Source organism: Miscanthus floridulus, chromosome 11 (genome assembly GCF_019320115.1).
Source record: "Miscanthus floridulus cultivar M001 chromosome 11, ASM1932011v1, whole genome shotgun sequence".
Lineage (NCBI taxonomy): Eukaryota > Viridiplantae > Streptophyta > Magnoliopsida > Poales > Poaceae > Miscanthus > Miscanthus floridulus.
This window is the reverse complement of record NC_089590.1, coordinates 57,393,597-57,407,711: the sequence shown is the minus strand read 5'-3', so window position 1 is coordinate 57,407,711 and position 14,115 is coordinate 57,393,597. Positions and strand designations below refer to the sequence as shown.

The window sequence follows — 14,115 nt, the reverse complement described above, 5'->3', positions numbered from 1 at the left end:
CCTTCCACAAATACCACATAGTGATTAGGTATCTTGGCAAACAGATTATTAGGGGTAGAGGTAGAGATAATAGCCTGGAGAATGAGTTGCACTCCATCGTGGTCCTGTGGCAGGTTGTTAGTGCGTAGGGGGGTGCTGGTGGAGAACCAGACAGCCCGAGGAAGATGACAATGAAAAAATAGATGGGCGTCGTCCTCCACTGCACCACAAACAACACAATGTTTGTCAACGTGAACGCTATACCTTGATGCTCTTTCTGCAGTAGCAAGAGCTCTTCTGATGAGTCTCCAAGTGAAGGCTTTGATCAGTGGGGGCAAATCTTTGCTTTTCCATGCTCTCTGCAAAATAAGGTTAGCATGGTGACTTATACTGAGCCTTGTTGTGGAATCTGAACAGGCTCCTGACTGCTGAGGTGCCTGTAAATGTTCTTGGTGGAACATTTGCCATCTCTGGGCGGTGTCCACCTGAGGATATCATTTTGGTTACTGGGTACAATAGGGATTTGAGTAATTGTTTGTACAGCCTGATCATCAAAAATATTAGCAATATAATTGGCATTCCATGACTGGGAATTTATTTGCCAAAGATCAGAAATAGTGGACGGCAATGGCAACTGGGTGACAGGAAGGAGCATGTGGTCATGTATGTTGTCCCATAAAGGACACCAAGGAGCAGACCAGATGGAGGTGTTACCTGAGTGGATTTGCACTGCTGAATTGTTGCTGAGTTCCTTTTTAACCTGCAAGATAGATGACCAGAAGATGGATTTCGTACCAGTGGCGCTCGAGGTCCAGAAAGAAGAGTTGGGGTAGTATTTGGCTTTGAGCACTGCAGAAAGCATAGGATTTTTTTGAGTGGCTATGTTCCATGCTGTCTGAATGAGTAGGCTTTTGTTCGCTGTGTATAGGTCCCTGATTCCAAGACCCCCATTTTCCTTGGGTTGACAGATGTCGTCCCAATGATCTGTATGCGATGGGAGAAGTGGGATTGTCCTCCTGTGCTCCAGTCCACCAGAACTTCCTTATGATTGCTGTGATTTACCTACAAAAGTCTTTGAGAAAAGCACAGTAGACATGTAGTAAACCGGTACTGAAGCAAGCATAGATTTAATGTAAGTAAGCCTCCCTGCATGGTTCAGCATGTTAGCTTTGATGGTAGTAAGCTTGACTCTAAATTTGTTAAGAATGAACTGATAAGCCTTGTTCCTGTCACTGTGACTAAAAATAATGGGGTGGCCGAGGTGCATAGTGTTAGGAAGGAGGTCAGGGAGTGGGAAAATCTCCTTGATCTGGGCTCTGATAGAGGTAGGCACATTTTTTAGGGTAGAAGGCAGCAGTAGGCTCACCATTGACAAGAACCGAGTAAGTTGGAGTGGAGATACAGGCATGTATGAGGCGGATAAAGCTGGAGCGGAGGCCAAGGCGAGCAAGCGCAGAAGCGATGAAATTCCATTTCAATCTGTCAAAGGCTTTAACCAAATCTTTAGGAGGAAAGCTTGATTGTTCCAAGTTTTGAGAGAAAAGGAGTGAACGATCTCTTGGGTGATAACAATGTTGGAAGAAATGTGCCTATTCTCTATAAAAGCCGCCTGGGAGTGATCAATATAATTAGGGAGGAGTGCTTTTAACCTATCAGCCAGGGATTTAGTAATGACCTTATATATCACATTACACAGGCTAATGGGTCTAAAATCCTGAGGCATAACAGGCTGCATTTTTTTTGGAATAAGAGTGATAAATGTTTGATTTAATTCAGGCTGTAGAAAAGTTGTTGAGTAAAATTCAGTTACCAGGTTGTGAACATCTTTGGAGATCCAAGGCCATGCAGCTTTGAAGAAGGCTGCATTGAGTCTGTCAGGGTCCTGGTGAGGCATTACTTCGCATGTTCTTGATGATGGAATGAAGTTCATGGATATCCGGGGTGGAGTTGGTGAATTCTTCGTGTTCCTGACCCTGGTGAGTGTCGACTGTGTGACAAGCATTGGTGGCATCGTCGTGAACCTCTCCCGGGTGAGCATTGCCTGCGGGGAAATTATCTGTGATGGGAATAGCAGTGGCATTAGTGTCCGTTGTGGTGTCAGAATTGTGACTAGAAGTTGCAAAAATCTGCTGAAAGTAAGCAATCAGGGTGTCAGCAAGCTGTTCAGGGGTGGTAGAATGAGTTCCAACAGGATTTTGCAAGTAAGTAATTCTGTTTTTCCTATGCCGTTTAGTTATTCATAGGTGGAAGAAACAAGTGTTGCGGTCACCCTGGGCAGCCCAGTTTTTCTTAGCTCGTTGAAGATGGAATTCCTCATCTTTGAGTAGGAGCTGGTGGTATTGTTGAGTGAGGTGCTTTTGCAGGTCAAAGTCTTGCTGGTGGGGAGGTTTGGATTGTTGCTGCAGCAGTTGACTCTCCACCGTGGCTAGCTGATCTGCTAGACTGCTAGTCTGGGTTTCTTCTTTCGCCAAGTGCGTAGGTCTACTGCAAGGTAGTGAGTCTTCTGTGAAAACGAGCGGGAGGCAGAACGAGTCCAGCTTTGCAGAGCCACTGATTGATAATCCCAATTCTTAAAACGGAAAGGTTTATTAGTTCGTCTGCGGTTAGTATTGAGGATAGTAAGAATAGGAGCGCGGTCACTACGCAACATGGGTAGGTGATAGACCGTCGTGCCAGGAAAAGCTAAACACCATTCAGCATTCGCAAGTGAACGATCGAGGCGCTGAAATGTCGGCGTGGAGTTGAATCTTTTGTTGGACCAGGTGTAAGCCAGCCCACTGTAACCCAAGTCTATGAAGCCACACTGTTTGACATGATCACAAAAGGCATTAATACGTCTAAGATCAGGCCTACTCGGACCTGATTTTTCACTAGGATGCATAATGTCATTTATGTCACCCATACATAGAGTTGGCAAGTTGCTATTATTTACCACAAAATCTAGCACTTGGGACCATACGGCATCGGTTGTTCGGTGATGAGGATCACCATAGATACACACTAAAGCAAACTGCTGCGAACTTAGATTGTTGGTACATAAGGCAAATATATAATTGGGGGAATGATCTACTACATTAACAGCAACTTGATCATTCCAGATTAACCAAAGGCCGCCGGACTGGCCTACCGCTGGAACAACAAAAGCATCAGAAGCATTAAATCGATTGATAAGAGACGTACGTTTAATAGAGGAATTCTTGGTGGATGTCAAAAGGCGGGCGAGGTGGATCATTTTGGAACCGCTAAGGCTCCCGCCCGAGCCCCTGCAGTTCCACGCGAGGAACATCATGGTTCTCCTTGCGCCCTTGAGGCCGGTGCCGAAGCCTGTTGAGGGACGTAGTCGTCGTGTTGAGGAAGATGGCCGTGAGCCATAGGCCACCCTCCAGGCCTCCACCATCATGGCCACCTTGAGATGGAGCTAGAGGGTGGGTCGGGTTGTGGGTGACGCTATGCTGAACGCCGTGACCCAAACCCATCCACCGGAGAGGAGGCTCAGGATCGACATGAGCTTGAAACGCCTCCATGGGCTCGGGGATGAAGATTCTTCCGTCGTCGTTGAGGTTGATGAAGGCAGCAGCAGGAGGTTGTCGTTGGAGTAGCGCGCTCGTGTCGTGGCCCAGAGCCTGTGCCAGAGGCCCCCAGCACTGAGGCCAGGAGAATGGCACAGGAAATTCGGAGAGGGTCCTCCTGGATCTGGGAGAGGAGCTGTATCCACCCTCCCATGACCGCCACTGACAGTTCGGCCGCTAGGAGTGGGCGGTTGGTCCGAACCCCTAGGCCGAGAGCGATCTCGGTGTTGCGTTGCGGCGTAGTGGATCCAGATCTGGGGCGACGCGAGGAGCTTGCTGAGGCAGTATCTGAGGCTGCGCCCTCTTCCGCAGCCTCACGAGCTCGGCGGTGGCTACGATGAGGGAACGGATTGACCGCCACCGGTGGGAGGCGCGGATAGATGTCAATATAGGTTCCAGAGCTTGTGCGCACATGTGATCGAGCAAAGGCGTAGAGTGCGATTGGTATTTGGGGTATGATAGCCTCCCTACTTAGCAAAGATCGATCAAGATATATTGTCCTAGAAGAAATTATGACCACGTTCGGTTCGTTGAAAAGCGCTGAAAAGCGCTGAAAAGTACGGTTTATCGATTTGTTGTGAGAGAAAATATTATATCATAATTGATAAGTTCAAGTGAACAGGGCTATAAAAAGATAAGAGGAAGTCGGGAGCCTGGATATTGGCATGGCGGAGCTAGTTCTAGTGGGAAGGTGGTATATCTGGTGGGAGCGATGGCAATACACTCATGGTGAGACTATCCAGCGAGCATCGAGGTCAGCTATATCGATCGCAGCTCTAGCCAGGAATTACAAAATGGCTTCTAAGAAGGTGATGAAGATCAGAGAAGGATGGAAAAAACAACCTGAAGGTAAAGTTACGGTACCCATTGATGTAAGTTACGATGAAGATGTGGGTTGTGGAAGCGTGGACGCCATCATCAGAGATAGCTCAAGGGGTGTGTTAGCAGCTGCTCACAGTTTCATACCCCATGTAAGGCTTACACTTTAAAGGAAGGATTGATGCTAGCTCAGCACATAGGATGTGGTTGATCATCCAGTCGGACTGTATGGAGGTGGTTGAGACCATGAAGGACGGGGGCTTCTCGAAAAATTCTACAACTACTATATGGGGGTGTTTGGGACTGCTCCACAAACTCCACCGTAGAGCAGCTCCATAAAAAACTGGAGTTTGTGGAACACCTCTTTAGGTGCTCTCACAGCTCTATCTTTTTCTCGAATAAAGTGCGTGGAGCTGAAACCGTTTAGCTAAAAAACATGGAACGGAGCTAGAAAAACATAGAGCGGAGCAGTCCCAAACACTCCTATACGATGAATATGCTATGGTATAGGATGGGTTCCAGGAAATATCAATCGAACATTGTAGTAGGGACACAAATCAGGCGGCGCATGAGTTGGCAAAGAGAGCTATAATATAGAAATAAAATTGTATCTGGGAGATGAGCCCTGTAGTTTTATTCTTGCTTTTTGTGATAAACGAACATTGTAGTAGGGACACAAATCAGGCGGCGCATGAGTTGGCAAAGAGAGCTATAATATAGAAATAAAATTGTATCTGGGAGATGAGCCCTGTAGTTTTATTCTTGCTTTTTGTGATAAACGATGTAACTATTCTCGATGAATAAAATTATTGCGATGTTTAAAAAAAACAAAAGTTTTCACGTACGCAGGACTCGTGCAAGGTTCGTCCCGGCTGGCCGAGCGGGATATCGGTCCCGCTCCCGCCGGCGGCCGGCCACACCGCATAGTCAGCGAGCGAGCAACTAGGACCGGTGGGCTTGCACCACGACGCCACGGCTCTCCAGCGACGCCAACGCCAAACGGGGCAGGCGGATCGGATAAGAACAGGAGCAGAAGCGGCCAACTGCGGATGGTACAAGTTGAACCAACACTCCTGCTCACGCCTCACGGTGTGCCGGAGTGACAAGCTACGCCTACACACACCCATGCTTATCCCGCATACGCTGATGATGCATGAGAGGGGCCTTATCGTAACCGCCACCACGTTGTTGCCATGCTTCACCTCCTTTTTCTCTTGTTTTTCCATTGGAATGGACGCCTCGTCATTCTTCACTGGACACTTGCTTCATCCATGTCATCGATAGATAATTTCGGCCGTACCTACGATCTCTGTCACGCATGGCGTCAGCCTGCTGTTCGGTGTGGGGATTTCTCTCTGGGGACGGTGTCACTAGCACGAGCCGCCGGGCGCCGGACGCGGGGCCGGAATGGGAGTGAACGCTGCCGCTGTCGCCATGCGAAAATAGAAGATCGCTACACATTCACTCCTGCGCTCTCGCCTCCAGTCCCGGGCGAGCTCTCAGTCTCTCACCATATATATCGGCTCTCCCTGGAGACCGAAGAAAAACACGCGCACTTCAAGTTCGACAGGAGCTGCACGCTCTTCAGTTCCAAGTTCCCACCAGTACCCACTGCCCTGCTCACGCCGAACGCTTTCAATGGCTGCGAGCACCACGGCGGCGCCGGCGCCATGCTACGACGCGCCGGAGGGCGTGGACGTCCGCGGCCGGTACGACCGTGAGTTCGCGGGCATCCTCACCCGCGACGCGCTGGCCTTCGTGGCCGGCCTGCAGCGCGAGTTCCGCGGCGCCGTCCGCTACGCCATGGAGCAGCGGCGGGAGGCCCAGCGGCGGTACGACACCGGCGAGCTGCCGCGGTTCGACCCGGCCACGAGGCTCGTGCGCGACGGGGACTGGGCGTGCGCGCCCGTGCCGCCGGGGGTGGGCGACCGCACCGTGGAGATCACGGGCCCCGCCGAGCCGCGGAAGATGGTCATCAACGCGCTCAACTCCGGCGCCAAGGTCTTCATGGTAAGCACGTACACACACGTGTGCAAACTTGGCTTTGGCTGGCGTACATACGTACGGGTGAATGGATGGATGGATGAAGCACAATTAATATGTGATGTGTCGACCGTTCTGAGCTGAGATGACGAGAGATCGTGGCAGGCTGACTTCGAGGACGCGCTGTCGCCGACGTGGGAGAACCTGATGCACGGGCAGGTCAACCTGCGGGACGCCGTGGCTGGCACCATCACCTTCCGCGACGCGGCGCGCGGGCGGGAGTACAAGCTCAACGACGGAACCGCCAAGCTCTTCGTCCGCCCCCGCGGCTGGCACCTCCCCGAGGCGCACATCCTCATCGACGGCGAGCTGGCCATCGGCTGCCTCGTCGACTTCGGCCTCTACTTCTTCCACAACCACGCTGCCTTCCGCGCCGGCCAGGGCGCCGGCTTCGGCCCATTCTTTTACCTGCCCAAGATGGAGCACTCAAGGTACGTGCGTGCCTCGGTGGTGCGTGCACGGTGTACCACACACGTGCGCAGCAGTGACGTGAGTCACTGGACGCTCGCTCCATTCTAGTATAACGTACACGTGCGTCGTCTGCTGCAGAGAAGCGAGGATATGGAACGGGGTGTTCCAGAGAGCGGAGAAAGCTGCTGGGATCGAGCCGGGGAGCATCCGGGCGACGGTGCTGGTGGAGACGCTGCCGGCGGTCTTCCAGATGAACGAGATCCTGCACGAGCTGCGCGAGCACTCGGCGGGGCTCAACTGCGGCCGCTGGGACTACATCTTCAGCTACGTCAAGACGTTCCGCGCCCACCCGGACCGCCTCCTCCCCGACCGCGCCCTGGTCGGCATGGCCCAGCACTTCATGCGCTCCTACTCCCACCTCCTCATCCACACCTGCCACCGCCGCGGCGTCCACGCCATGGGCGGCATGGTAAGCTCACCGTATATCCCCGCGGCGTCCATGCACGCGTGCGCGCGTCCGACGTCACTTAACTAACCGTGCAACGAACGAACTCAATCGCGCGCAGGCGGCTCAGATTCCGATCAAGGACGACGCGGCGGCGAACGAGGCGGCGCTGGAGCTGGTGCGCAAGGACAAGCTGAGGGAGGTGTGCGCGGGGCACGACGGCACGTGGGCGGCTCACCCGGGGCTCATCCCGGCGATCCGGGAGGTCTTCGAGGGCCACCTCGGCGGGAGGCCGAACCAGATCGGGGACGTCCGCGGGGCACGAGGGCGCCGGCGTCAAAGAGGAGGACCTCATCCAGCCGCCGCGGGGCGCGCGCACCGTGGACGGCCTGCGGCTCAACGTCCGCGTGGGCGTGCAGTACCTCGCGGCGTGGCTGGCCGGCTCCGGCTCCGTCCCGCTGTACAACCTGATGGAGGACGCGGCCACGGCGGAGATCAGCCGCGTCCAGAACTGGCAGTGGCTGCACCACGGCGCGGCGCTGGACGCCGGCGGCGTGGAGGTGCGCGCGACGCCGGAGCTGCTCGCACGCGTCGTCGAGGAGGAGATGGCCAGGGTGGAGGCAGAGGTCGGCCACGAGAGGTTCCGGAAGGGGCGGTACGAGGAGGCAGGCAGGATCTTCAGCCGGCAGTGCACCGCGCCGGAGCTGGACGACTTCCTCACGCTCGACGCGTACAACCTCATCGTGGCGCACCATCCAGGTGCTTCACCGTGCAAGCTCTGAATACATGCATATGCTTTTGTTGGCAGTGCAGTCAGCAGTCAGGCTTTCAGAAATAACGCCTTGCTGTTTAATGCAGCCATCGAAATAAGGACGGATGACCTTCAAACATGATACGATATGAACAACCTTGTAAAGCACATTGCATATTATCTGCTCTGGATGCTTTTAGTTGTGCACTTGTGCTTATATGATAATATGGTGGTCTATCCGTCTATGTAAAACTATCATGTTTGGTTCAATCTTTTGCCCTGGTTTACATCGGAATTGGATCATGTTACTTACCAGTTTGGTTTGGCTGTAATTTAATCCGTTGATGCGATATCGGATAGCATAATACCGTTCGTCTCTCGCCATTGAGGGTTACGTCACGCGCATCTCTCCGCAAAAGCTAACCAAAACCAAACAGCATTGAACCGACCTGTATGAGAGTATTGAGACTATCTTTTCACCCCCCAGAACTACTGTTCTAAAACGTGGATCGTTTTAATTTTATCATAAATCAAACTTCTTTAACTTTAATAAGGCTTATAGAAAAAACAAATATATACAATTAGGATTCAATGGGGTTTCAAATGAGTTTTATTTGGCACATCAGCAAATTTGCTGAGTTGGCAGATTAATTGTGGAGAGAGAGATAAATAGTTTTTTCGAGTTTCATCTAATCAAACCCGTTGGCCAGATAACAACACACAATCTGCGTTAGTTACTGCGCGGCTCGTAGTTCGGTTGTTTACTTTTATGTAATATCCAAGTTTGAAACAGTCTACTAGGCAGGTCCAGTTAAACTGTAAGACCTCCTAGGGCGCTTATTAGAAGCGTGTCGTGTGTATGGTTAAACCCCTTTTCTTCTTAATTAGAATGATACGTAAATCTTTTGCGTATTCGAGAAAAAAAAACAACACACAATCTGATGTAACAGTCTTGATGACTGCGACATGAAACTCTCCATTGAGACTAGTCTCATACACTATTGGCAACCAAACTTTATCGTGCTTTGTTAAGAGGTTTAATTAAAATACTTGTCAAAGGATCCCTGATCAAAACAGAGTAAATGTCAATTCAAACAGGATTTTGCCCTGTTCTTCAACATTACTTCAGTAGTACTTTTCAGCGAATGAACAGTATTTTCCTCTCACAATGAATCAACGTAAGCCAAAATTCAGCGAAACGAACACTGTAGAGATGGTATGACCCCACAACTCAAGGTATCAATGAAACGTATTGAACTGAAGAACTAAACAAGCAGAAAACAAATGTGATGGCATGACATCGACTATACTGATCGTTACCTCATAATGATCTTACTACTGCTGATTTATAACAAGGCTTCCATTTCCATTACACCGTGGTTGGAGTTAAAAGTAAAACCTTTCAGATTTACAGCAACCAACTCGAGCTACAACCTATATCCTACAGCCCATATCTAAATCGGTTAGAACTTTGTACCTGTCAAACACCTGGACAACCAGATCCATGAGGAGATCATGCTTTCATGCTTTATAGCCATCACCAGCGAAGATGATCATCTATCACGACATCCAGGAACAACACTTGACTAAGAACTCCCGAGAGCCAAGTGCATAACGACAGCCATGAGGATTCCAAGGATGCAACCGGCCACAACCTGACATGTCCAAAGAGACAATATATTACACCTAGATGTTCCATGTACTATCTGATTGTGACTGCTGTCAAACTGTTGTGTCGGACAATTAGAAGAGAGGTTCAATCATCAGAGGTTTTTTAAGCATTTTTCAGGATAGTAGGTTAATAGGGTTTTTACATGCTGAAACTGATTGTCAATCACAGGTTAGGAGTGCTATAGCCTATAGTTACCAAATTGCATCATCTTCATATATCCATTGTTTGAGTGACATTGCATAAGCTCATTATATGATAAACTGAAAAGGAACCGTCCCTATATCCCAATCACTCTATCTTATTTTAGTATTGACTGTCTTTCCTAACCAGGCAAGGCCACAGAATAGTTAAATCATCAAGGGAGGTAATACAAAGCATTTAATTCAACCTGAGGAACAGTATGTCCAAGGATTTCCCGCAATGGCTTTGTCTCGGATAATGGGTGTTCTTCTGGTAGCTCATAGACAATTTGATTCAGCACCTGAAACGATTTGCATAAACAGCATAAGCATCCATCTTGCCTTCCTGTTACAGCAACAACAACAACAACAAAGCCTTTGCCTTCCTGTTACAGGAACTTGAAAAATACCGTATTGAATGAGAGATTATATCTTCAAATTATTAATTATTAACCAAATAAATTTGACATTAACTGGTGACAGAGCATGTAAACAGGATAGAAATATAATTTCATAAGAAAAGGTTACTTCATACTTCATGTTAATCACAATTGGATTTCAATGAAGAATTTCAAAAGTACATTTTTCATCCATCTTTGCAGGCATAAAAGTGAAGTGTTTGAGAACAGAGCAATCATCTCAGATAAGGATACTCTTCAATGATTTATTTATCAAGTGACCCATGAAAAAGGCATATATCATCCAGGAAAGTATTACAAATTTTTATGCCAAAAGCAGAAAACTTATCAATGTAACTAAAGCAAAATAGGAATTTTGCAGAAAATGTTGGTGCTCTGTTTAAACACAAGGCCATATATGACATCTTAGGGTGATGGTGGCAAACCTCTGCCTGCTTTCCGGCATGTAACCGAACTCCAAAAGCATCATGCATAACCTGCAAGCAAAAGTTCAAACTAAGTCAAACCAAAGGTTGCATTCATAAGAATAAGTAACATCTAGCAAGATATGCACATCCTTGACTCACTGCAAAAAGTAGATGAACTCTGAGTACTGCCATCAAAATGCAGTTCAAGCAGTAGTTTAATATGAAAAAGATTTGCAGAGTACCTAGATGCAGAAGAGCTAAATCAAGCTAACTATTTAGTACTCCCTCCGTTCCAAATTATAAGACGTTTTCGGTCATAACTTTTGCTATGCACTTAGATATACACTATGTCTAAATACCAAAACGTCTTATAATTTGTAATGGAGGGAGTACAAACTAGTCCAACATTCCATACAACTAGACAAACAATTAAATAATGAATAAATAACTTCAATAATGTTCGCACCACCCATGCAAAGACCAGTGCAGTTGCAAAGGTTGCACTACGAAAGCCTTCTTGGATTCCCACAGCCACTGCAAGTGCTGTCACTGTAGCTGAGTGGGATGATGGCATCCCTCCAGAAGCTATAAACTGTCTGGCGTCCCACCGGCCATCTTTGTACCTACACCAAAGCATTGTCAGAATAAGTGTTTGGAAAAAATGGAATAAATAGAAAAGCCATCATCAGAGTATACACTAAGGTGATATGGACCAAAAATCAATCATATCTGAGTATGGTTTTGATTTAGTATCATTACCAACATTTCCTACGGAGACAACAGAATAGCGATCATCTAAACAAGAAGTTTACAGTGTGGGTGTCTGGGAAGGCGTGCAGCTTGGAACCAGCCTGCTGTATTAGCGGATCTGGGTTTGCAACAAAGTTCTTAGCCTTGACAGTGAGTAGTGTAAAACTTGGTCATCGTTTGTGCTGTCCTTTTTCTAGTCTATGTTGGGTTTCGGCGGTTTTTGGTCGCCTGTTGGCTGAACCCTGTGTGTTCAGTTCAATCTGGCAGTTCGTTAGCTCAGTTGAGTATCACACTATGGATTGTTAAACTTTTGTAATTTCGTTGCTTTTGGGTAATGATATTGGTTCGTTCGAGGTGGAAAAAAAATTCCTATGCCAAGATGAATTCAGTTACACGATACACAAGGACTTTAAATCTGTCATTAAAAAATACATATTACTTATTGATGTTTATGAGTTTCTTCATACCTTTTTCAAATCCAAATTGATTATGGCCACATAATTAGAGCAGAGCAAATCAATTGTTATAGCAAACTAGATAAGATCAAGAGAACAAGGATATGAGCGACCAAAGTCCAGTTAGAATACAGTGTTCCTAAAATTTCTGTCCTGATGCCAATTAGGTGTTTTATGTGATTGTGTCATCAAACGATCACCAGGCAATCAATTTTGTCGACAATATCAGGCATGTCAAAAAAAATATCATTATAGTACTGTTCAGCTACAAAACAGTGAGGCAGTTAAATCCAATGGCAATGGCAGGGCCTATTTTCATGCATGCACAATACACAGATACCAAAGTTACCATCTATGTTGACCTAATCTTCCATTATACGTTAACAAGGAAAAAGAGTTATTTAGATTACTTACCATACCTACAGCTACTCTTTGTAACTAACAAAAACAGTATGTGACCAAATACAAGCAATACAAACAAATTGACACAACCAAGCCACTCTGACATCCTGGGATATTTGTTTGAGCATTCCTACTAGAACCAGAATACAGGTCTTAGATAGTACAGCCCAAAGGAGCAAGAACAACTCTGGTTCCAATGCTCTTCATACCTAACTTGGACAGCACAAATATGTTCTCAGATTACTAAGAAAGACCAATAACTAATAATACAGTGACATAATCTTCCAATAATATCAAGGAAGAACCAGAGTAATTTCGATTGCTTACTATACTTGCAACCATTATATGCTTGAAACAAACATAAACAGTAAGCAACCAAACACAGACAATCCATTGAACAAACTGGGATACTTAGTTTAGCATTCACAATAGAACCAGAATACAGGTTTTAGGGTAGTAGAGCCCTAAAGGGCGAGAAGAATTATGGGTTCCAAAGTGCTCCATACCTGAATTGCACAACACTACATATTCTAAGTGCTAACAGCAAAAGCCAAATAACTAATATTGTGCTCCCAAGTGGTGTCTCCACTACTCCAGTACAACACATACCAAAAACAGACGGGGAAAAATTCTCTAATGCCACTAAAATTGCCGTTCAATTCCCACAGCACATGCATTTTGGTATTTCTGCTAACCCTCATACACAAAATATCCTGTGGATAAGTAGTGACTGCATATTTGGCAAGAGCAGATGCGGCAGACCATAATATCGTGACGAACTTAATCTAAAACACTGATGCGCTGAAACGGGGGGAAGGGAACTACAGCAACCATACGACCTGCAGTCTAAACACTGAAGCAGTTACGCGTGGGAAAGGGAACTACAACTACCATAGGAACTGCACTCTAGCTGGAAAACTGAGCAACCAAACAAAAATAACCTAAAATCACTGAACACAGAGACAACCATGAAACATGTATGTACTTGGCGGACAATCTACGAACCCCAAAACCACGAAAATTTCATACGATTCCACTTCGGCTAAGCATTGCTCGCACGGGAGCACCGAAAGCGTAAGCAACAACGACGCGCCCACCGATGATCCAAATCGCCGCACAGAAATGCACAGCGGCGGGGCGGGAGCATGAGCGGGGGACGACGCGGAAGACGTACAGCTGGCGGGTTGACTCACCAGGTGGTGAAGAACTTGGAGGACTGCGCGACGGCGAACGCGAGGAGCGCCGCGACGAGCGGGTAGTTCACAAAGCGCGCTGCGGCGGCGGTCGTCGCCATCTCGAAGCTCCTCTCCCCTCTTCTCCTCCCGCCGACCGGCGGAGTACCCTCCCTGCCGCGGAAGATGCGAATCCGCCGCGAGGAAGCAACTACGAGGGACGAGGAGGCTTCTGGGTTTGGATTTGATTTGACGAGCGCCTCGCTGTTTATTCTTTCCTCGATGCTTGTGGCTTCGTATGTAGTCCTATGTTGGGCCTTCCCCACGCATTTCTAATTTCTTCTTCCCCTCCTTATCAAAAAGAAAATCTTCTTCCCCTTTATTTTTCTCTTTTGTAAATAAAATTCCGCCGTAATACGGTACAGCTCCGTTACGTTACGCGCTTGCACGTACGGTACGAGCTACGACTGTCCAGCCTAGTAGCAATAGCAATTTCCTTTGTACGCCATGGATGCAGATCGTCCACGCAAACGTAGGTATCAACCGACGATTACTCGGATTGTTGCCAAGCGAAGCTCCAAGAAACATTTCTCATATCGGCGCACGTAAATGTTTTGTGTTCTTCTAGGGCCTATTTTCTTG

At 47.8% G+C, this 14,115-nt stretch overlaps 1 protein-coding gene and 1 pseudogene across 1 annotated transcript; one reads left to right on the top strand and one right to left on the bottom strand.

Annotated features, from left to right (window-relative positions):
• The first annotated feature begins 5,668 nt into the window (after positions 1–5,668).
• Positions 5,669–8,287, top strand: LOC136493539 (malate synthase, glyoxysomal-like; annotated as a pseudogene).
• A 946-nt stretch (positions 8,288–9,233) lies between these two features.
• On the bottom strand, positions 9,234–14,031 carry LOC136493166 (uncharacterized). The gene is made up of 5 exons (XM_066489217.1): positions 13,495–14,031; positions 11,161–11,317; positions 10,713–10,763; positions 10,078–10,170; positions 9,234–9,672 (listed from the first exon to the last, which is right to left on the bottom strand). Exons 1-5 carry the CDS (start codon positions 13,593–13,595, stop codon positions 9,604–9,606), a joined length of 471 nt encoding a protein of 156 aa, XP_066345314.1. The 5' UTR covers positions 13,596–14,031; the 3' UTR covers positions 9,234–9,603.
• Positions 14,032–14,115: the final 84 nt, after the last annotated feature.